General features: G+C 39.4%; 1 protein-coding gene across 1 annotated transcript in view; it reads right to left on the reverse strand.

Annotated features, from left to right (window-relative positions):
* FRK (fyn related Src family tyrosine kinase) overlaps positions 1-22,649 on the reverse strand; it is a 58,273-nt gene extending 35,624 nt beyond the window's left edge. Inside the window, exon 1 of the mRNA XM_084515239.1 lies at positions 21,752-22,649. Coding sequence (XP_084371365.1) covers positions 21,752-22,182 — 431 coding nt within the window. The 5' untranslated portion in view covers positions 22,183-22,649. The remainder of the gene's footprint in view (positions 1-21,751) is intronic.
* Between the last annotated feature and the right edge of the window lie 1,221 nt (positions 22,650-23,870).

Raw genomic sequence — 23,870 nt, forward strand, 5'->3', positions numbered from 1 at the left:
CACCACTAGTGACCAGCTTCCAACTGGATTTAACTCCATTCACCACGACTCTTTGGGCCCGGCTATCCAGCCAGTTTCTATCCCAATGAAGTATACAACAGTCCAAGCCAAGAGCAGCCAGTTTCTTGAGGAGAATGCTGTGGGAAACAGTGTCAAAAGCCTTGCTGAAGTCAAGGTAAACCACATCCACAGCCTTTCCCTCATCCACCAAGCATGTCACTTTGTCATAGAAGGAGATCAGGTTTGTCAAGCAGGACCTGCCTTTCATAAACCCATGCTGACTGGGCCTGATCACCTGGTGCCCCTACAATTGCCACGTGATGACTCAAGATAATCTGCTCCATGAGCTTCCCTGGCACTGAAGTCAAACTGACAGGCCTGTAGTTCCCCGTGTCTACCCTCTGGCCCTTCTTGTAGATGGGCATCATGTTTGCTAGCTGCTAGTCAACTGGGACCTCCCCTGATAGCCAGGACTGCTGATAAATGACGGAAAGTGGCTTAGCCAGTTCTTCCACCCGTTCTCTCAGTACCCTCGGGTGGATACCATCCAGCCTCATTGACTTGTGCACATCCAAGTGCTGTAGCAGGTCAACAAACATTTCCTCATGGATTATGAGGGCTACATTCTGCTCCCCATCCCCTTCCACCAGCTCAGGGTACTGGGTATCCAGAGACCCACTGGTCTTGATGGTAAAGACTGAGGCAAAGAAGGCATTAAGCACCTCAGCCTTTTCCTCATCTCTTGTCACTAAGTTTCCCCCCACATCCAGTAAAGGATGGAGATTCTCCTTAGTCCTCCTTTTTGTGTTGATGGATTTATTAAAACATTTTCTGTTATCTTTAACAGCAGTAGCCAGAGTGAGCTCCAGATGAGCTTTGGCCTTTCTAATTTTGTCCCTGCACAGCCTTACAACATCCTTATAGTCCTCCTGAGTGGCCTGCCCTCTTTTCCAAAGGCCATAAAACCTCTTTTTTTTTTTTTTTTTTTTTCCCCAAGCTTTAGCCACAACTCTCTGTTCAGCCAGGCTGGTCTTCTCCCGCATCAGCTTGTCTTTGGACACGTGGAGACAGACCACTCCTGAGCCATTAAGATTTCCTTCTTGAGGATTGCCCAGCCTTCCTGGACTCCTCTGCCCTTCAGAACCACCTCCCAAGGGACTCTGCCAACCAGTGTCCTGAACAGCTCAAAGTCTGCCCTCCGAAAGTCCAAGACAGCAGTTTTACTGGTTCCCCTCCTGACTTTGCCAAGAATAGAGAACTCTACCATTTCGTGGTCACTCTGCCCAACACAGCTCCTGACCACTATATCTCCCACAAGTCCTTCTCTGTTTGTGAACAGAAGGTCCAGCGGGGCACCTCCCCGAGTAGTGAGTAGTGAGTAGGCTCACTAACCAGCTGCATCAGGAAACTATCTTCCACACTCTCCAGAAACCTCCTAGACTGCTTTCTCTGAGTTTTATTGTATTTCCAGGATATGTCTGGGAAGTTGAAGTCCCCCACAAGAACAAGTGCTGGCGATTTCACAACTTCTGCCATCTGCCTGTAGAACTCCTCATCTGTCTCCTCTTCCTGGTTTGGCGGTCTGTAACAGGCGCCCACCAGGATGCTTGCCTTGTTAGCCTTCCCGCTGATCCTAAGTGATAGGACTCAACCTTATCATTCCCAGTCTCGAGTTCTACAACATCAAAACACTCTCTAATATAGAGAGCCATGCCACCACCCCTTCTGTGTTGCCTGTCCCTTCTGAAGAGCCTATAGCCAGTCAATGTAGCACTCCAGTCATGGGAGTGGTCACACCACATTTCAGTTCCTTAGCATTAAGGCAATATTTCATTCTGATCATGTCTCTGCCTTTGGTGCAATGCATTCATTTGACGTAGAGAGCAGATCTGACAGAAGATCTCAACTGGGAACCACAGACTCCTTCTGTCTCCTAGAATTAACTCTATCGAACCCCCAAAACTAAGCCCAAACAAAAGAATTACCAGCCCAGATGAAAAAGCTCTCAGTGGAAATGTTTCTTGGCAGCCTACCACTCCTTGAGCAACTCCTTTGCTTCCTATCCTTACCGTGGTGCTTTATGCTTTATCTCTCTTAAATCCCTAACCCTAACACATACACTAACTGTATGTACAGTACCAGCTTTATCCAAGACCTCCTGTCATAGCCTGTATGAAGAAGACATGAAGCAATTTTTTTTTGCAGCCTCAAGCACATCTAGCTGAGCCTTTTTACTGTCCCATTACAACTAATGCTCTAGGATTCGTCTCTCTCCTGACTCTATTGAAAGCTGTGGGCTAAACCTTAGCCAAAGATACCCAGTCATGGGCCAGACAAAACACTTCTTAGAAGATAAGTCCTTCTTAACACTCGACTTGTCTCAAACAGACCTGTTCAGTTCTAAATGGAGCTCTAGAGTTTGTCATTCTGCTAACCTTAAAACTAATTCAACCTTAATGCTTACCCTAGACCTGCTCTGAAGCTTAGCTCAAAGACCCCCAGTCATGGGCCACCACCCTGAAAAATCTCTCAGGGGACAAGTCTTTCTCCCTTAGCAGTCACAGTCACACTGGAGTTCTAGGGCTAATCTCACTCCTTATCCCAACCCTAGGCATGGACTGGCCTCTGTCAAAGAGCCTCAGTCATGTCAAATGAATAAGCAGTCTGGAAACAAAGATTTGGCATATTCAACCAACATTTGGTAGCCCCTTCCCACTGTTCCACTCGCACTACAGCTCTGAGATTTGCTGCACTTTTAACCCAATTCTAGACATGGGCTGAAAACCTCAGACTCCCTCATCCATGGACTAGGTGAGAAAACCCTCAAGGGAGAATTCATTTGGCAGTCTACCCTTCCTTCAGCAGCCCCTTGCAGCCCCACTAACACTGTTGGTAATGCATCCTCCCTAACTCTAACCTGCCCCTCAAGCTCAGCCTTAGGCATGGGATAGCCCTAAGTCTTGTTTGAGTATTAAACAATGAACTCCAGACATAAGTTTCAAAATACTTCTCAGGGAATATATCTTATTTATTAGGGAACACATCTTTCTAGAGGCTATCACTGCCTTGAGCAGCCCCATAGCAGCCCCACTCATACTGGACCTCTAGGCTTTGTCTCTCCTACCTCTCATACTATGGCCCAAGTCCTTCTGGAGAGGGACCCCTTGGCATGGGTCAGACGAAAACGTCCTAAGGAAACAAATCTTTCTGCAACCTTCACCTTCTTTGAATTGCCCCTGTGCCACCTCCCTTCAACTCTAGCACTTGTCTTTCCCCTAATTCTACCACTTGATTTTTCATTGGAGGAACCACATCCAAAGATCATCCAAACCACATCTGAGGTGAAAAATTTGTTACTGGAGAAATTTTTTGGCAGCATAACCTCCCCTTGGGCAGCCCCTTTGCAAACCCAATCAATAGCAATTCTAAGCTCATAATAAGCTCATAAACTCAGTGTGCCATCACCATTTGAGATGTGGCTAAGATCTTCATCACCAAGCCAAACACCAAGCCATCTCAAATAGCCTTCTTAGAAATTTCACCAGAACCTTCAATGTTCTTTGGTTAGCTGTACTGAAGATCACAACAGAAAATGATATGGAAGTTCAGACTACGGCACCCATTATCATTTAGGCTCATCAGAGTACAACTTCCACTTTTTTTCTCTACTCCACCTAGACTGAACATGCATAGGACCAAAGTCAGAACCATCTCCACATCTCATATCTGAAGTAGTTGAATGTGCTTTAATAACTAGCTGTGGCTGGGATAAGGTGGGATTATTTCAGTTTTTCATTCAAATCACAGGTTTGGAGGTAAAATAAAGCTAAAGGCAGAGGTACATGACACACTGAATTTTGTGAATGCCCAGCTAAAGGAGAAAATCCAGAGGGCTAAATCAGAAGTAAGGTATAGCCACATATAGACATTGTGACTACTACAAGAAGAATGGGGAGGAGGAAAGGGGAGAAAAGATCATTGAGAACTACATGGCAAGCTCATTCAAAATGGGTGAAGACATAACAGAAAAAAATATCAGGGAATCAGTCATGTGAAACTGATTTTCAAAAACACTAAAGATGTTGAAATGGACAGCATGATCCTATCCCAGATTATCACTTCTCATTTGTCATAAATCCTTGCAACTGGGATTTACACTCCCATGTTAGGGTAAATACTATGAGAACACTAAATCCCAGAACTGGGAAGGTTTGTTGTGGTTCCTGTGGTTCTTGTCCTGAAGTCTCCATTACAAAAGAAATGATGGTGATAAACAGGTTAGCTGGCCCTCCAGTGACCCTACAACTGTATTGTGTTAATTGTATCTGTAGTGCTAAACTATGAGGAGAATGAAAGATTTTCTGAACTAAGAACGAAGAATTACTGCAATTAGAGCAAAAGCCTTCGATGAAGATAAAGAAAAACAGCTATTATATACAGTGAAAACAAATATATCTCAGTTTCTTCTGGAATGTAGAAAGCTCATACAATAGCTAAAACAAATAAATAAAAGTTTCAGTGGTCTATAAATTTTATATTTTAAGTGCCTCAACATCTACATTCATAGAAAGCTGTAGCCACAAAGTCAAGAACTCTGAAGTAAAGACTTGGCAATATTAATATAGCTTTCCTGGCATCAATTCAGGAAGACGCACTCTGATACCATCTTTAATTACATGGCCACATCCACTGCTTCCTACAGTGTGAATATGAGTGCTGCTCAATGAATAGTTACCCTGCTTTTTGTTTTGTCATTGCATAGATAGAGTTTTTCTACTGTACATTTAGTCTTTGCTCTCAATACAAGTTATAAAATTACATGAATGGCCAATTTCCTAGAGGCCTCTATTATAGTGCTCATGATTATAATATCTGAATGCTTTACAAACATTCATAAACTTCTTTTGTGGCACTTTTGTTTGTAAACTATTTTACAGTGGAGAAACAACACAGAAAAGGGACTAGGGAATAGGAGATTATAATAAATATTCTCTACTAAATTTGGACATCCAGCTTGAAAAGCCTAAGGCCTACCTTTCAGGGCATTTAGCATTGCACTGTATGTAGTAGTTCATTCAGAGAACAATGTCTGTTAACTTCAGGAATTGTTTCACATAAGACAAGGAGAGATGTGGAAAGTGAAACAGAGACAGAGAGATCCTCTGGGGTCTTATTTAATTCGTTTCAACATATGACCATCCTGTGATCGCTGCCCTTACTCAGCACATGAAAACCTGAACAGGCTTGCATGTGCCACTGTTCCCTGCTGTTGTCTGAGCAGGACAAACAGTGCAGCTGAGTCAGCTTTTAATCCATGCCAGGTTTGCAGTCTTTTGTGGGTAAACATCAGTACTGAAGCTGGGACACAAGTCTACTAAGGGTACACCCAGCACATTCTCTCTGTGCTGAGAAGGCTCCAAGCACTTGCTGGGCTTTCCCAGGATATCAAAAACATCTAGGGAGTGTCAAATTCTAATAACTCTGCTTGGTTACAACATATAAAGGGCAATTTTATTTTCAGATGCTTGGTCAGTTTGCACCATAGTTTTCTTAGGTAGCAAGTAAGACCTTAATGTGGAGTAGAGTAAATGCAGTTAGAAGGGACCTTCAAAGACCATTGAGTCTAACTGCCTGAGCACTTCAGGGCTAACCAAAGTGGGCCATCAACCACCTCCCTAGGAGGTGCCCGTTGCAGTGTTTGTCCATCCTCATGATACAGAAATTTTCCCTAACGCCCAGCCTGACCCTCCTGTGGTGCAGCTTTGTGCCGTTCTCTCATGTCCTATCATCGGTGACCAGGGAGCAGAGGCCGGCACCTCCCTCCCCACTTCCCCTGCTCAAGGAGTTGCAGAGAGCAACAAGGTCACCTCTGGGCCTCCTCTTCTCCAGAGCAGAAAACCCAAGTGCCCTCACCTCTCCTCACAGGACATGCCTTCACGCCTTGTTACCAGCTTTGTTGCCATCCTCTGGATGCTTTCAAGGACCACAACATCCTTTTTGAATTGTGGAGCCCAGAACGGCACACAATGCGCAAGGTGAGGCTGCACCAGCAATAAATATAACAGGAGCATCACCTCTCTTGATGGGCTGGCTGTGCTGTGCTTAATGCACCCCTCAATGCTCTTTGCCCTCTGGCTGCCAGAGCACGCTGCTGTCACCAGCACCCCCAGTCCCTTTCTGCTGGGCTGCTCCCCAGGCACTCCTCTCCCAGCCTGTGCCTGTGTCTGGCACAACTCCAACCCAGGTGTAGAACCTGCACTGACCCCGCATTTTCCTTTGCTGAACTTCATGCCATTGCTCACTGCCCAGTACTTCAGCTTATATAGATCCCTCTACAAGGCCTCTCATCCCTCCAGGAAGTCAACAGCACTTCCCAGTTTCGTATCGTCAGCAGTATAGCTGTCTCCAAAATGAAATCTCAAGCTCTTCTTCCAAAGTACATGCATGAAGGATTTCTCATACTGTTCTGAGCCATGTTTTTTACTTTCAGTGATGAAATACTTTCCTGGTATTAGCCCCGGAAAATTTACATCCAATCAGGTAAAGCCTGGGAAACTTGCAAGCAACTAAACAAGCCCTTCTGATAGAAAATATTAAGCTGTCTTAATTATAAGCCTAATGAAGTAATACCATTTCCCCAACAGTTGATATTTTAAGAAATTAGCAAACATTTCTGCAAAGATCAGAGCCTTCCCAGATATAACACAGCTAAGAAGCAGATGTGCTTTACAAGTGATGAACTGCATGTGTAAAGTGGAGCGTGGCAGAGGGGCACTGGCTGCTTCAATCTTCCCTTTATAATCTACAGTGAACCCAATGATGGACATTGAAAAAACAGAAAAGTATATAGTCTAACTATATACTAACTATACTAACTATATACCCATGATGATTAAAACTTGCAAAAGATTCCTTTCATAAGTGTGCTCAAAAATGTAAACTTTCACAGTCATGGCACAAGAATCTACACACTGAAAGATCCAGAATTATTCTAAGGCTTGCAGACCAGCTGTGCAGAGGCTGGAAAATATCAGGCTGTTTCAGCTTCTTTGGACATAAAGCTCTTCTTCCTTTCTACTTTCTACAGGCTTGTCTGGGATTGTTTTTAATACCATGTACTTCTCACTGTTATTTATTTTCAGATATTGAAGAATGCATGGTACAAGGACAAAATTTAAGAGGAAGGAATATAAAACAATATAAGACAATGCAGGATGGACAGAGGAAATGGGATATTAAGAATTCTAAGCAGAGAGGACCATAATATATCATCAAGGAGATGGGAGAAAAGAGAAAGTCAGAGCTAACAGACAATGATGAAGAGAAGTTAAAGACATGACAAAACTAAAGACTTCATTTCATGCTCAGGGACTATAACCTGCTGCTGCCTGAGCTACTGTACCTGCTAATGAAATGCTGGTTTCCAGCTTCTGCTTTTGCAAGGCACACATTTTTGGCAATGATTTCAGTCCTATTTGGGGATACAGTTTCACAGAGAAACTCTCACTATAAGCAGTGCTCTCTAGAGATATTTTCCCTTTCCCTTTCTTCATCATTCTACTTGCACTAGTGCTTGCCAAGAGAATACTTTACCATGCATTTTCATCATATATTTATTGACTAGAGGTCACTGTTAAATGTACTGGTTTAATCCATACTTCCCAAAGTACTGTCATAAACAAGATAGTCAGAATAAAACTTAAAGAAATGTGTTGGTAACAACAGCCTTCTACAATCTGTATAAGGAAATCAATTACAATCTTATCATGCTGCAGAAAGTATCTAACTTAGACAATATTGAAATAAAAACGCATTTAAAATGTACCTATACGTTAACACAGCTCTGTTGTGATTACTTATTTGCCAGCATAAGAATAGTTCCTTATTTATCAGAAACTAGTGAAACTCCAAGTGAAACTAGAAATTCTGGTTTTCAGGGTTGATTACATAAGGTAGCGCGTTTAATCTTACACAACCACAATGCACTTGCTTCATACGTAAAGATCTGAGTCACGTATTGCTTAGGTCCTTGTTGCTGAATAACTTATCAAAAGTTAAGTGAAGACCATCTGCATGCACTGTATTGGACCGGGATGTCCTGAGTCTTTTCACAGTGACGGCAGGTGGAGTAAGTTGTTTTTTCTTTCCACATGGGAAAACACAGAACATATGAATAGTTCTGAAAAACTAAAGGATCATTTCCATGTTATACAAGTGGCAGAGTTCTATCAAAACCAACAGCACATAATTATTTTATGTTACACAAGTATGTAGAAGTCTGCATGTATATGACTGTCTGTAGAGCAATGCAGTATAAGTCCCACTGTGCTTTCCACATTTTGAGATCAATGCTGTGATTTCTCTTTAATGAGTACAATTAGAAAGACATACTTTTGGAAAGTAACATATCCCATTTTCCTCTGAGCTTTTGGATAACATTTTGCTAATGTTCTTGTTAAGAGATTATAGCTGATAGATTGGTATTTTTCCATAAATACTAAATTTATGGTAGACTTGAGAGAGTTTCACTGGTGAGGTGGCAGAATGAATGAGTTGATAACTGAAGAGATATAGAAGGGGAAAAAAAAAAAAAAAAAAAAAAAGGAAATAAAAATAAGTTATACTTCTCTACTTCTGTATATATTTTCAAAACAAAATATTAAAGCTTATGTTCTTATGTGGTAAATACATGTACATTCAAATTGAATAATTTTCATATTTAAAGTTGTTTCTTATTTCTGTTTTCAAATGAAGTTTCTATCAAAGTACATAAATGTTTATTTTTAACTTTGTTGAGAAAGTATTAAGTTATCTGGAAACAAGGTACAACTAAACAATACCCTGTAATTTCTTCAGTTTAATTTGATACAAAATTATTTTTTTTTTTTCTTAGGGGCAAAAATAAAGGGTAACAAATAAAATGAGAAACATTGCTGCTTCTTTCTTCAAAAGGGAGCCATTTCCCCCTTTTTTCTTCCCATGTTGGTTTGGGCACTAAGATGTGAGCACTTAGGCATAAGTGATGCCTAAGTATCCATGACCCAGATGAGTATCCATGACCCAGAGCATCTTTAGTTAAAACAATGCAATTTGAACCTCATTCTGTAACATACCATAATCACTATTTTGCTGGAATACACACCATGCATAGATGCTTACTCAACATAATTTGGATAGTGTAACATGGTTACAACCCAGGCAATCCTTTTGGAACTGAAAGTACATGAGCTACCATCAAAAGTGGGCAGAATTTTTGCTACTATTTATTTTTAGTGAGATAGGAAATTGCAAGTTATGGACAGAAAAAAGTTTTGTACTTCAAGATTCAAGGACCAGATTCACCACAGTTACATTGTATAGTACCTTTCCAAAAAATAAATAAATAAATAAATAAAAATTGTTTTAATTACCTGCTAAAAACCTGACTGTAACATTGAACAATAGCTTACCTTATATGAGCCCATTGACCACAACATAGCCCTATTAAACGCGTGAAACACCCACCTACCCAGACAGATCGATCTCATGTATGCCTGAGACCCGAAAGGGTCCCCAGGTTACACTAACAAATGACTGGTGAGCCCAGCTGAAGAAGCTGCAGGAGAATATTATTTGTTCGTGTGAGAGAAGGGCAGCAGATGTGTCTTAAAGAAGGAACCTGGGCCCCTGAAAACTGTTGTGGTCTAAGAAATAGCTTTGTTTTGTGTTACCCCACTGTTTTTGTTGGAAATAATAAGCTATGCCCTAAAGAAAAGGCCTGTCAGAGCGTTAGGGACTTTTACAGTAAGACACTGCGTGGGATTGTTTGGATAAGGTAATGTTCAACAGTGAGTGTGGTAAAATCCACCACAGAGATTGGCATTTCCTGTTACGGTACAGAACAAATTTATTGTATTGTAAACATAAATAAAAAGATTAGTCAGGCATTAATATACAAGAGTCCATGACACATTGGGTTTACACCTTTTCAGTAAGTACTGCAAGAGGGCATAACTGCATTGCCGCGTGATTCTGTTAAAAGAGATTATGCCTAGTACTATGTTGATTTTTCACTTCTTGATAATAACAGTTGATTGTGCTGCAAATGCATTGTTGAATTTGCCCTGAGACTGATGTAGGGAGCAAACCAAAACAGAGCCTGGAGCATGGTGCTCATGCCTCACATGGGGGAGCCCACAGGAAAGGCAGATTCTTTCTCAGGGCAGCAAAAAAGGGAGGGATACAGAATATATTTCAAAGTCTGTGGATCAAGCATGTGCTCCAGGTTTCCCTGTGTTTCCATAGTTGATGGACCCCAGCAACCCTGCCAAAGGCTCTGTGGTGAACCCTGTCTATTAGTTAGTTATATACCTATAGGCGTTCTTCTGGCTGGGGCATGCAGCTTTGCACAGCAGCTTCTCTCCCCAGCCCTTGGCATGCCTCACCAGGGCTAGCGTGCTCAGGTGAATGGCACACTCAGGTGACCTTCCCCAAATGCAGGCTGACCAGAGAGGGGAGAGGCCATGCATCTGCTCTGCCCCATATCCAAGTCCATTCAAATTTCTGAAGTGAATACCACCACACTCAAACCCTTCATGATGATAGTGCTGCCCCTTTTTCCCCAAGGTTTCCACTGGGAAAGGTGCCACCTGGGGAAAGACATAGCTGCATTAAAAACAAACGTGGTGGCTCTGAGACAGAGCCTTCAAGACAACAAACCATCACATCTTTGGGTCAATGATGGCTGGGAAGCGACTGGGATTTCTCCTGTAGGGATAGTATTGCAAGGCCAAGTCCATGGGCTCTGCAAATCAGCATAGCTCACCCAATTCTAGCTTCATTGTACAATAGGAACAAAAGATAATAAAATAGCAATCAAATCACAGCCTGATAGAATTAATTTGAGTTAATCTCCGTAAATAAATCTCATCCAGAGATTATTCACTATTGAGTAATTCATTTCAACAGTTCCACACATTCTTCAGAATATTGTTCATCTGCATCTAATCTTCTCTGAAGTGCTTTTATATGTGAAAATAAATTGGAGATGGAAGTGATATATTACTTTTTTTTTTGCTGTGTTTTAATTATGTAAATCACTGGTATTTCTTCAATTTAAGTGGCTAAAGTCAATTAGTGTATCAGTTTGTTCCCAATAGTGGTTTTGTACCTGGGTAAGGACTTCATTGCATTTAAAGCTTGTTTGAAAATACTTGTCTTCTAGTAAATGAAAATACTTGTCTTCTAGTAAATGAAAGGCTATCATCAGTTTTTGGCTATCAGCACTTCCCATCAAAGCATGGGAAGTGCTTTGGGCCTTTTGTTGTGAAATATATCCATACAATCACCCTAATAAAATAATAATAATAATAATAATAATAATAATAATAATAATAAATAAAATAAAATGTGTTCCTCAGGCCCTATTTCAGCTGCACAGAGTTCTCAAGAGTATTGTAAAATATTGCATCAATGCTAGTGTCTTTACACATTTGTTAACATACACCTGAACAAAAGTACTGATCTACTGTTAAAATGTACTGTAAAAGTAACAAGAGCTCTACTATTCATAACATCTGGTGAACAAAATTGAAACCTTGAAGTAGCCTTAATATTAACATGGTACAAAGCACTTCTAACATCAATTGATTTAACATTAAGGGAAACTCAGAAGTACAAGAAATTTTTCAGTCATATGTTCACTTAAACCATTACAGCTTCCAAAAGCACTGAATTGATTTTCTTGAGAAAATCATTCCTGAAAAATTATTTTCTTCTCTTACAATGAAATTCACTTCTGCTCAGAAGTAATACAGAAGCCCTCAGGAACAAAAAGCCCCACATGGCTGTACAGGATGTTTAAAATCTTTCCACTGCTTTTTGGGCAGAGCTCTCTTGGCACAGGCACGTACTTCCTCAGCCTATTGCTGGAAGCAGACTTGTCTGAGCAGACTTGTGCCCTCTCTCAGGTCACTTTTCACTAGAGAATGACCTCCACTGTCTCACTCAGTCTCCAGGGGTAATCAGAAAAGGATTGTGCTGTCTGGAACCCTAAAATGACCACAAGCCAAGGGAAAGAAAATCACAGAATGGTTTTGGTTAGAAGGGACTTTAAAGATCATCTGTTTCCTAGTCATCCTGGTCACCTTCCACTAGACCAAGTTGCTTAAAGTCCCATCCAACCAGACCTTGATTACATTGAGGGAGGGGGCATCCACAACATCTCTGAGCAACCTGTTCCAGTATCTAACTTCACAGTAAAGAATTTCTTCCTTATATCTAACTTAAATATATTCTCTTTTACTTTAAAAACATTACCCTAACATACTGTCTCTTTCACATGGTCACAAATGTCTTAACAAAGCAGTCACCCAGATTTTAGGGTAGCCTTTTCAGGATGACAGATGGGAAGGGTGACACACTAAAGACACTTTTGACTTCTAGAAGTAAGGCTAGCCCATCTGTGAAAATCTATGTGCACTATCATCACAAGACCCACACATACAGATTATTTTGTAAGAGATCACAGCACCATGTCAGAAAGGTAGAAAATATAATTGATTCATCTGTGTTAGAGACTGAGAATATGTACACACTTCTAAACTCTTGTAAATCTGTCGGAGTTTGGGAAAAGTATAAAATAACAGGAACATAATCAAGGCTCTTTTTTTTGGAGTAAGGGTAAAGGAGGCTGCTAGGGAAGTTAGGGATGGCTGCCTCTTCCCTCAGCACTAGTCCATGGATGCACCTGCTGCTTTCCCATTTGGAGGTTCAACCAGTAGCAAAGTTGAGCACATATCCCAGACACATACACACACAAGGGACATGGACACATGTAGAGGACACAGACATGGCCAGCCACACAGATGGCCACAGATAAGGTGCTGCCTTCAACAGCCTCCTGGACCCCAGGTTTTCACCTTAACAACTGCAAAGTCTCAGTTTGCCCCCAGTTTCTATATAGCCCATCAATTGGTGTGACTTACTCGGTTTGTTTCTGGTTGAGTTGTAGTTAATATGAATTGGTCTGTTTTTTATGTTGTTGTTGTCTCTCTCCACTTCCTTGTCCTCCCAATTTGGCAAGGTGCTCAGTCAAATAATCTTACAGAAAAAAAAAAAAAGCATTCCCGCATGCTATATACCCTTATCAATCATTGCTGCTGACGAGATTTATCATCACCACCTCCCTTATCAGGTGTGAGTCAGACTTGTATCTGTGTGTTCTTTATGGCTCCTTTGATCAGATACTCTTAGAGGAGCAGAGACACTCCTGCATACCTTCAGAGAGGCTTCCACTAACTCAAATGACCAGTAGTTTCAAAAGGAAGAATGAGTTTTGTGAGTTCTCATCAGTTCTGAAACTCGGTATATATTAATTACCAGATGTAAGATTCAGATTTTTTTTCCTCTTCTTGTGTGGTCCATTTTGAAAAGGTGTGCCACAAAATTGTTTGTGTTACAAATAAAGAAAAAAAATATTTATTTTTCAGGATACTAGCAATATATCTGCTTTAATGATAGAAAGCTAAAGCAAAATGCTTACGAACTTTATTGCAGATAAACCTACAACATAAGAGATTATAGAGTAATCCGTGAAGAAATAATGAAAATGTCAATTAGTGCAATCCCATCTGAAACCATCCCTTATTTAATTCACTGCTCTGTTTTTCCAGTTTTTATGGATTAAGATTAGCATACCAGCATGGATAAATGGAATGTATTTTTATCTAGTTTAAGTGATAAATAAAAGCTATTGGTTCATTATCAATATTTTGTATGATCTTCTGAAGAAACTATTTCCAGATAAATTCTAAGCATGTTTGGAGACTGAAAATTGCAAAGATATCAATTTCCATTCTAATTTCTCATTTCTTTTATGGCTTTCCTAACGCAGTTTTGAGGTGCAAACCTGAATGACATCGTTAGCTTCTTAACTAAGGATTTTAATCACTTATTTTTTGAGTTCTAATGCAATAAGTGCCTTCAAATATGCTCCATATAATGCTATTTGGAAAACACTGAATACTATTTTATCTCTTACATGTAGCAGTAAATATGTGATAATATTTTGTCTTTTTAAAATATGACCTAAAACATTCTATTATTTCTTTGCTATTTTTATTTTGCTTGCATGACTTGGAATCGTAGAAAAAATCCTAGAATGAATCACTGAATCACAGAATGGTTTGGGTTGGAAGGGACCTTGAAGATCATCTAGTTCCACCGCCCCCCCCCCCCCCCCCCCCCCCCGCCATGGACAGGGATGCCACCCATGAGACTTGAAAAGGAACAAAATATTTTATTATGGGAAAATATATGAAACATAAACAATCATATCTTTTACTAATCTGTTTTAAATAAAATTGAGAGGTAAATTGTGTATTGTCTAACTTAGGCTATGGGAAGGCTGCATCTTTATTATAACATTTGCAAGAAACACCACTGCTAAAGGATTTTGTTAGAAGATACCATCTATAAGATAATAACAGGGTACATTCTGGTCTTACTCTGCACCTTCAGTAGGATGTGAAATAAATTTGGCAGTAAGTTGCTCACAGTTAAATAACTCACATTTGCAACCCAGGTTGACTTGGGCATTATGACAGATGGAAACAGGAAAGCATGGCCTGTAAAGAAATAGGTGAGTAAATCTCACAGGGACTGTGACAACACTGCTATTTCTTTTTGTGCCTAAATAATTTAATTTTTTAGTGTGGCTTGGTGTTTTTTGATTTATTTTTTTTTTCAGTCACTCCTGACTGAACAATCAACAATTGGAAAAAAAAAAATAATAATAATAAATAAAAAATAAAAATAAAAAATAAAAAAGCCAAACCCTTGTTTAGGAATCTAAAACTTTCTGCAGAGATGAGAAGGGTTTTTTGTTTGGTTGATTGGTTTTGGGGTTTTGCTTCTTTTCTTTTCTTTTTTTTTTTCTTTTTTCTATAGCTTACTCTTTGTCTCCAAACAGAAATAAAGAATTGTGCAGTGTCAACACCTATGCTTTTGCTAAATAGACTTGACAATAGGTCTGTAATTAGACATGGCAGTGATGTACCCTCTAACATTGCTTATACAACAGTTCCAGTCTCTGGTGAAGTACAAAGGGAACAGATCACAGAAAGTGGATAGGCCTGTGCACTTTTCGTAAAATCCTTTCTGAAACAGAGTAACTGGGCTAGAAGGGCCATTGGTTTGACCTCGTAGGGTATTTTGTATGTTTTGTGACTTAATCTTTTCGTTACAGTTATGGTCCTACACACACAAGAAAAAGCCTCAAAGTCTTCTATACCCAGCTGTGCATTTCACTTGCTACAGAATAATTCTTCACAGAGATACCTGACCTAGTTTGTTTAAATCCAGCACAACTTTAGGACTTCTTAGCCTGACTGAGCTGCTGGTTACTATTCTTCTCTTCTAAACCTGTTCAGAGATGACTGAGCTCTGCACGGGTCTGCATTGTGCTATGCAGAGAGCTGTCAAAGACAGCTATTGCAGAAATAGTAACTATTGTACAATACCTGGCCAATGTTTTTGCCAACATCACTCACAAACAACTAATCTAGGTTAACACACACAATCCTTACTTCTATTGAGTCTGAAGAAAAACCATTAGACAGGACCGTTAAGGTATTCTGACCAGAATGTTGTCTTTGTTTTTCAATGATGTGCCATAAAGGCCATTTTGGTTTCATGATGCCATTTAAAAAAAAAAAAAAATCTAACTGCCCATGTTTTCAGTCTTTAAAGATATTGTTTCTGGTTGTGACATCATTCATTGTCAAATATTTCACAACGTGGTAATGGAAACTACTGCATAGTAATTACCATATATAACTTACACACTGATTCCATATAAAGTAGAGAAAGGAAAGAATTTCTTCATTATTCAGAGTTTGAATAAGTAATGTTATATATCTAGAAAACCACATTGCCAGGTGACCTAAACTAGACAAGTTTGCATAAACTTGCATAAACTGCTCATCTGTGATGCCAGAATACCTTTCATGTTTCTGAGCAGTGATACACATTTGGATTATACATGGACATGTAAATACTGCTGGCACTTGATAAAGCCTGACATTTTGCATAGTTCTGTAAACCATCTCCTTCACTTTATCACTGTATATTTAAGAAATGAGCAGAGCTGAAGAAAATGTTTGGGGTTTGCTTGAAGATAGCATGACAATGTTGAGACAAGACTAATGAAGTTAATTAAGTAAATTTAGGGTCTTGTTTTAGCATTCCATAATTTAAATTCAAGAAAGGCATTCACAAACACTCATGGCAATTCAAAAGTCTGGCTAGGTAGTTCAGATGCCATAAACAAAGGGTGAAAAAATGTGATCAAACGCATGATCTGGCTTTGCGGTACACACCCTGTATCACCCAGCTATTTGACATAGTCTTAAAACTATCAGGCTTATAAACTGTCCGTATGTGTGCATACACAAAAATTCATGCATTAAGTATATTCAGGTACATACATAAAGTATATAAAAAATCATCCATCTCTTTCAGTTATGAGTTCGTATACTGCCTTTTCAGTGATTTACGATAAATGTATATATTGGCAATAAAGAATCCCTTTCTACCAAAATTGGTTAAAAACAGCTTTCATATGTAATGCGACAGGTTCCAGGAACATGAGAAATATAAACCAGCCATGCTAGCTAATGAACAGATATTACAAACCCATTTCATTACAAGGATTACTGCTGGTTCTGGTGGTGTCCTCAAGAGTTTGTACTGTAATACAGAAAGGAATTACGAGAGTGGGAGAGCGCTGAAACCACAGTGGATCACATTCAGATTTCTGAGGTATTCAGAAGAATTTAAGGTTTCACTTTTGAAAGAGCTGCTAGCCATTGTGGCTCTAAATACCACTTTGCAAAATGACCCACATGAACAAAAGGAACCCCATAAGCCTGAATGTTCAGACAGTCTGAAACAGGTTGGCTCGGTGAACAATTTCTTACTTATGTAGAGTGACTCAGATTCAGTCAATACATGAAATAGTTAAAACTGAGTCAGGCCACAGAAAGGAATGAACTATGGAGACTGACAACAATAACCTGCAAATCACTTCTGCTTTCAAAGAGTTGTATAGAAAGCTCATTATGGAATTGACTGGTGAGGTTTTGTTGATTAGGGCTTGGTTTCCAGCAGCTGGGAAACACCTACCCCAGAAATCTCTCTGAAATAAGGAACGTTTCTGAAACTAGTAAATGTTACAAGTAATTGCAGTGCTCTTGTTTGTCCTAATCAGCTAGGAGTTTGTGTGGAATTACTTCCCTCAGCACAGCATTACTGTGTCAATAATGTTGGGAGGAGCATATGAAATGAACTTGACTATCGATGAACAGCCAACAGGTCCATCAAGATGGTAGATGAGAGCCCCTTCTAAGTACACTCTACATTTCCTCTAGTAAATAATTCATGTCACTCCAACAGTTTTGTTTTCTTTTTTAATCATTATTTTTGCTTCATTAAAATTTACTGTCCAGCTGGGCCATATTTGTTGTCCATAACAATTTGCACTATGTCGCTTTCTTGTTTAGTTAAAACAAGTGGCAATAATAAAGTAAGGGCAGCTGAATGTGTTACTATGGTTCCTGTTTATAGCACAGAATAGCAGGCACAGAGAAAGCACAGAGAATGTAAGGTCACACTCCTTGCTGAGGAAATATATATATTTATTCCTATTTTGGTGTTAGTCAGATTGTTCTTTCTAATCATGCTCTGCTAAAAAAGCAAGGCAAATCATATAACTGTGTCTCCAGATGCATTTTTCACTTCCTTTGTGCTAAACCCTATGTGCCTCGACCCAGGGAAAAAGAAAAAGCATTCCCAAATCATTGGATGCACCAGATGTGACCTCACTCAAACTTGCTTAAAAATGAAAAATAAGTTTGGGTTATTATTTTGCCTGCTATCTATGATATAAAAAGAAGAAAAGAGCTAAGCATTCTTATAGATGCTAATTTATCATCAGCAAAGCTTGAATCTGCCTTTTTTTTCAGACCATGTAAGGAGTACTGCAGGTGTTAGAAAAAAAAAATCAGTAATGAGAGGAAAGCAACACAGTAAGGAAATCTCATTTTTATCACTTCTGCTTGAATGTTCTGATAGCCAAGAATACATGAAAATTCTCTTTGTTATAAGCAGTATCAAACTTTTTTTTTTTTTTTTTTTTTTTTAAAGGCTGAAGATACTGTATTTCCTTTCTTCCATTTCAGTTATTAATCTATCTTACCAGCACTACCTCAGTTATACTATATGGAGTCCAAGAAACATCCAGGAAGAAAAGCTTATTTAAATGAGGACAAGACAGCAAAGTTCCTCACTTTTCTGTCTTATTTTATTTCATTTTCCTTCTTACCAAGGAAAATTTCAAAAAAAGCCTTTCTCCCTTTAAAAAAAAAAAAAAAAAAAAAAACACAGACACTTCAGCAAAGTCAAAACAGTCTGCTGTGGGACTTGCAGGGAATAAATAATCACCCACATTATCTCATGCCAGGATGGACAACACAAAACCCAACAGACTTACCAATCCTTAACTGGCTCTACAATACAGACCACATCAAAACATTGATTAGAAAGGGCTACATATATATTGTTGTTAATAATATTGATGGCTACAGGCAAAACTGAAGTGATTAGCAAACAAAATTCAACAGTTCTGCATGCAGCTTTCAAGCCTATATTGGCTAAACTTCCATAGTGACCCTGTCTTCTCTAAGATATTACATAATTTATAGAATATTTCATGTCCTTGTATCCCTTTATTTAAGTGAATTTATGGGGTTACCAAGCAGGCATTGAGAATCAATGTTTTTCTTTTTGAAAGTTTATTTACAACCATGCTGAAATCAGCTGTTAAAGAATATGGTCAGTTTGTTTTATTTCCAAGTCTTACTAAGACTCGTGTGATGAATTGAAGATTGGAAGCACTATAATATTGCTTTTTAAAGAACCTTATAAGACAGTTTCAGATGCTAAAGGCCTTTTAAGGACTTCCCCTTCTTGAGCTCTGGGTGTGATGAAGACACACCACTAAATGAATGCTTGTTATTGTCTGTCAATGAGTGTCTTTGCCTACCTTTCTTGCAGATATTAGTTTACAAATTCAAGGCTCAAAAACAGAAAGAAAAAAAAAAAAATCATTACTTTCACAAATTCCTATACGTGCATGAGACAGTGACCCAGGCATTTGCATAATCATGAAATCTGCTTCCTGGAACAGGTTTTCCAGTTTGTCTTGATCTAGTAAGTTCAAAATACTTTCTAGAAATAAACTAAAACATCCATTTTCTCTGCAGACATACAGAAGCTAGATGGTGCTAGAGAATGTACATTTATATGTGACACGGATTACAAGTCTTCCATTCTTTATCAGTTCCGTGCTGGAAACATGAAGAACTGGTAAAAAGATGGAAGGATACAATAAAAACTTTTCCAATTTCCACAGATATGTATGTTATGGCCATAAGCAATTGTCCAACACCAAATGAGAAAGCTAATTAAAATCAAAATGGAAAGATGAAAGAAGTTAAATTTAAATTTCAGGCAGAGAATGTGATTAAAACATTGACTTTTAATTAAAGAGAAAATATAATAACTTTTTCATGTTCCTCCTTTTACTTAAGGGAAAGCAAGTGTTATCTCTTTAAAACACCATCACTACTGCTGCTTTCGTTGTTTCAGTTGGATAATAAAGGTGTCAAATATAGAGGGTGGGTGAAATGGAAGTCTTGGAGGAAATTATAGCAAGAAATATTCCAACCAGATACAAGAGGAAAAATCATCACCATCAGATTGAAAAGCTTGACTGTAAATAGCCCTAAGCAGACTGGTCAAACTTTATTTTTGCCTTGAGTTGGGGCAACTGGTTCAAATGTCCTTCTGAGGCCTTTACTAACATGAGTTTTTTTATGACTGTAGAAAAGTGTCTCTGTGTGACCTGACAATAAGCAGATCTGTATTTTTTTTCATTGAAGGTCACCAAGGCCAATGGACTTAGAAGGAAATTTGAGAAAAAATGGAATATTTTTCCAGAAATGTTTTGGTATCAAATTAAGTTTAAATTATTAAATCAAATGTCAAACATTTTGGAGGAATGACTTCATCTTAGAGCTTTAATAGCTCTCTATGTCCACTGTTCTACAAATCTGGTGAAAATAAAAAGAACTTAAAACAAAAAAAACTTTTGCCAAAAATAAAAAAATAGTCATGATTAATAAAGGAAGAAAATAATTAAAAAAAAAAAAAAAAAAGAAAAAAAAAGTATAAAGAAATAAATTTCATTCTATTACAAGAAAAAAAAAACTGTTATGTTGAAATGCACTTTATCAAAGTTAACTACACAACAAAGATAAGAGGAAGCTTAAGAGCTGAGACTTGATTTTGTAACTGAGAAAAATTACTTGCAAAGTATTAATAGCAAGCAGCAATCTTAGAAGACTTGTAATAAGACTACTTCTTGAAAGGGAGCAAAGGCCAAGATGAGTTGAATTAGAGTCTACCACCTCTTGTGTTCAGAAAATGTTTTTCCTGCAGATTAATTTCTGCAATTGGAAGAATTCTTTTGAACACAACCATTGAAAATGTTGTTTGCCTTAATACAGAAATAGCAACGGCTGGTCAGATTCTGGAAATTAAAGTCTTCAGGTTAGAGAGGAATCTCATAGTTGTCCTATGTTACACATCTTACAGCTGATAAAATACTCATAACCATATCCGAGCCGGTGTTCTTAGCCCTGGGCAGTACGGTGGGCAGATCAGATTGGAGATGTTTCAGGTCCAGATGAGATTTAACTGCAAAGTTGCAATATCATTCCTTTAAAATCAAAATGAATTCAGAGACTAACACCATTTCTGCTGTCTCTTTCCACACTGATAATTTTTGCCAAGACACACTTCAGGAACAGCAGTGAGTGTTATTTCAGCAGAAGATGTTACCTATGATTGAAGCACACAAAAGTAACTCTGCATCCTGGCCTGACACAGACCTTAATCGTCCTCACTAGGTATACGAGTAACTGATTCCATGTGATGTCTGCTCCAGTTCTGAATGGCAAACAAGATCAGACATGTTTTGAAGGGGCAGAAGAACATGATCTGCATAGTTAAACTCTGTGAAACTAAGAAATTCAGCCTGTTCCTTTGCTATATCCACACCTTTGTCTTTTGCAGTACTTTAGTTAAATTTTTACTGAGTAGTGATTTGCTTACAGAGGAGAAAAAAATATAAATAGAAAAAAAAAAAAAAAAAAAAACACTATAAATCTTATCTGTTAGAGACTCGCCCATCATCTGTAACAAGATTTGAAAGTGTAAAGGTAGCTTCCTGGACTCTAATTGACAACTCCACAACTGGTTAGGCTGAAGGCTATTTGGGGTGGGAGTGATACCTTCTTACAATCTGGAAAGCATCTGACCCACAGTAATAATTGTTAGATGAAAAACAATAATGAACCATCACAGTGATAACCAGCCTGATATTGCCAGGTGCTTTTTCAGCAGATCATGGGGTTATATCAGAGATGGAAATGATTTAAACCACTACAGAACCCCCAGCACTCTGCCTTTTGCAACTTATTTTCTTTCACCTTTTCCTCACATGCACTGACTAGCAGTATTGCTGGTAGCACCACTGGAGGTGCACTGTTGCAGGTTACTACTCAGTGGGAAGCAGTGTCACAACTGCCTGCTCCAAACCCACTTAGCCCAACAGAAAAGGAACTGTGGCACGCATTTCATGGCTACTCACGGCTCAGCTTCGATGCTCTGGTCAGCAGCTATGTAGTTGGCAGGGATGTAGCCCTGGAGCTTGCGGCCAGGAGAGACTGACCCTGGCGGCAGGAGGAGCCTAGCGTACCACCAGCCCTCGTGGGATGCATCCAGCACTTCAAGCTTTTCCCCAGCTTGAAAGCTCAAGTCCTCCTCTGTACGAGCCTCATAGCTGAAGAGTGCCACGAAGTTGCAAATGTTCACCAGATGCTGGCCAGGCAAAGGAGGTAAGGGCTTGCTTTTTTTCTCACTCTCTTTGGCTTCCTCATTTCTCTGGTTGTCAGTGGATATCACAGCAAGGTTGGGAAAAGTTTGGCCAATTTTGTCTTCCTTTTCATGTTCTTTCACTGAGAATAAGCAAGGGATATAGGGCTCCAAACAGGTGCAGTACTTCCGACAGATGTTTCCCATCCTGTTTCCTTGTGCCTTGCTCTGCTTCGTCTCTTCTTTCGCTTTTCTCAGTTGCAATATCCTTAGACCAACTTTTGCCCCATCAGTATTTCAGAGCTTTGCAGGATTTCTTTCCTTCTTCCTCCTTTGGCACAAAATCAAACAGCTCTTGGCACAGCTGGAAGCTCCTCTCTGAGCCCCACTGAGAGTTCATTCCAGGCAGCTCCTGATTCAGGAGTAAAAACTGAGTATCCAAGTGCGAGAGCAGATGTGGAGGGAATTTTTCACTTCCTCATCGGAACAGGAAAGCAGCACAAAAACTGCCTCTGGGATAAACTCTTGGGAGAGCAGGAGAAAGTGAATCCTCCTCTCCAATAGCAAAAACATAAAAATAAAATAATTCAGAAAACCTAATCCAGAGCAGGGTTAGTATTCTCAGTTCTTATAGCTCACGGTGAGGTTTTCTCATCTCAAACTGTCATATGATCAGCAGTGAACCTCGGTAAAATGTATCTTGGCAATGATTAACCGAGCTGACCTGCCTGTTTCCTCAGCCTCCGACATGAACAGCTTGATTATTTCTTTTTATTTCCTGGTCTGCATTGGTTTCTGTTCACAGGAGAAGCCTCAAGGCCAGCAGGCCAGCAGACACCCTCACCTGGAGCACACCTGCTGCTTCTGCACACTTACACACCCACCTTTCTTTTTTTTTTTTCCCCTTCTTATAAGGAAGGAAAAAGAAGAAATAATAATAATAATAATAAAACTTCAATCCTTATTCTGCATTTTAAGGAAATAAAGTCACTAAGTTACTAGCCAAGGAATTGCTCTAGGTGGTTGGTTAATTTTAACAACAACGTATAAAATTAATGTTGGTTTTTTTTGTTGTTTTGTTTTTTGTTTTTTTTTCTTCAGCCAGAGAGCAAGTCAGTGGAAACTAATCTAGCCAGTATGTTCCCTTTTCCAAAGCACCCATAAACTGGCATGCAGACAGAGCATAGGAGTCTGGCTACTGTTGTGGCAGAGCAGCCTGGGGAGCTGTCTGCCACATCCCAGCAGTGCAGCCCCAGCTTTATAACAGCTGGAAATCACCAGCCTCAGGGACACGTAATGCTGAGCAGGAGCAGGAAGCCCAGGAGATAGCCAAGCTGTACCACACAGTGGCATTTCAGTAACAGAAAAGCTGTTACAGATAAGAGGTTAAACAAAACCCACTCATTGGCACAAAACTTCCAGGTGATAAAGAAACTTACTCCCATTAATAATTATTTTTTGGGGGGGCTGAAGGGGTGTCAGGAATACTGTTGGACTCGATGATCTTGAGGTCTCTTCCAACCTAGAAATTCTGTGAATAAATGATATCCTCCTAAACTATTCACATGTGTACCAGCTCCATTTAGAGTTCCTGATTTCTGTTGCTTTAAATATATGTATATATTATTAATAATAACAAACACACAAACCAAAACCACTTTTTTTCACTATGTTTCTCAGCCCATCCTTTTAATGATGAGACCCGTGGCATAGGCAGAAGCTGAGCGATGCAGTGGGGACTGCTGGATGACTGAAAGTCTCCACTGAAAGCTTATCAGGTGCATCTCCACTGAAGAGGGATGGGGAACTGCTTTCTCACTCTTCTGTAATGGTGTAAAGGAAACTGAAAGAAGAAGAAAGGACCATACACATTAAGTGATCACTATACCTAATAA

This window comes from Aythya ferina (genome assembly GCF_964211825.1).
Source record: "Aythya ferina genome assembly, chromosome: 3".
NCBI classification, from domain to species: domain Eukaryota; kingdom Metazoa; phylum Chordata; class Aves; order Anseriformes; family Anatidae; genus Aythya; species Aythya ferina.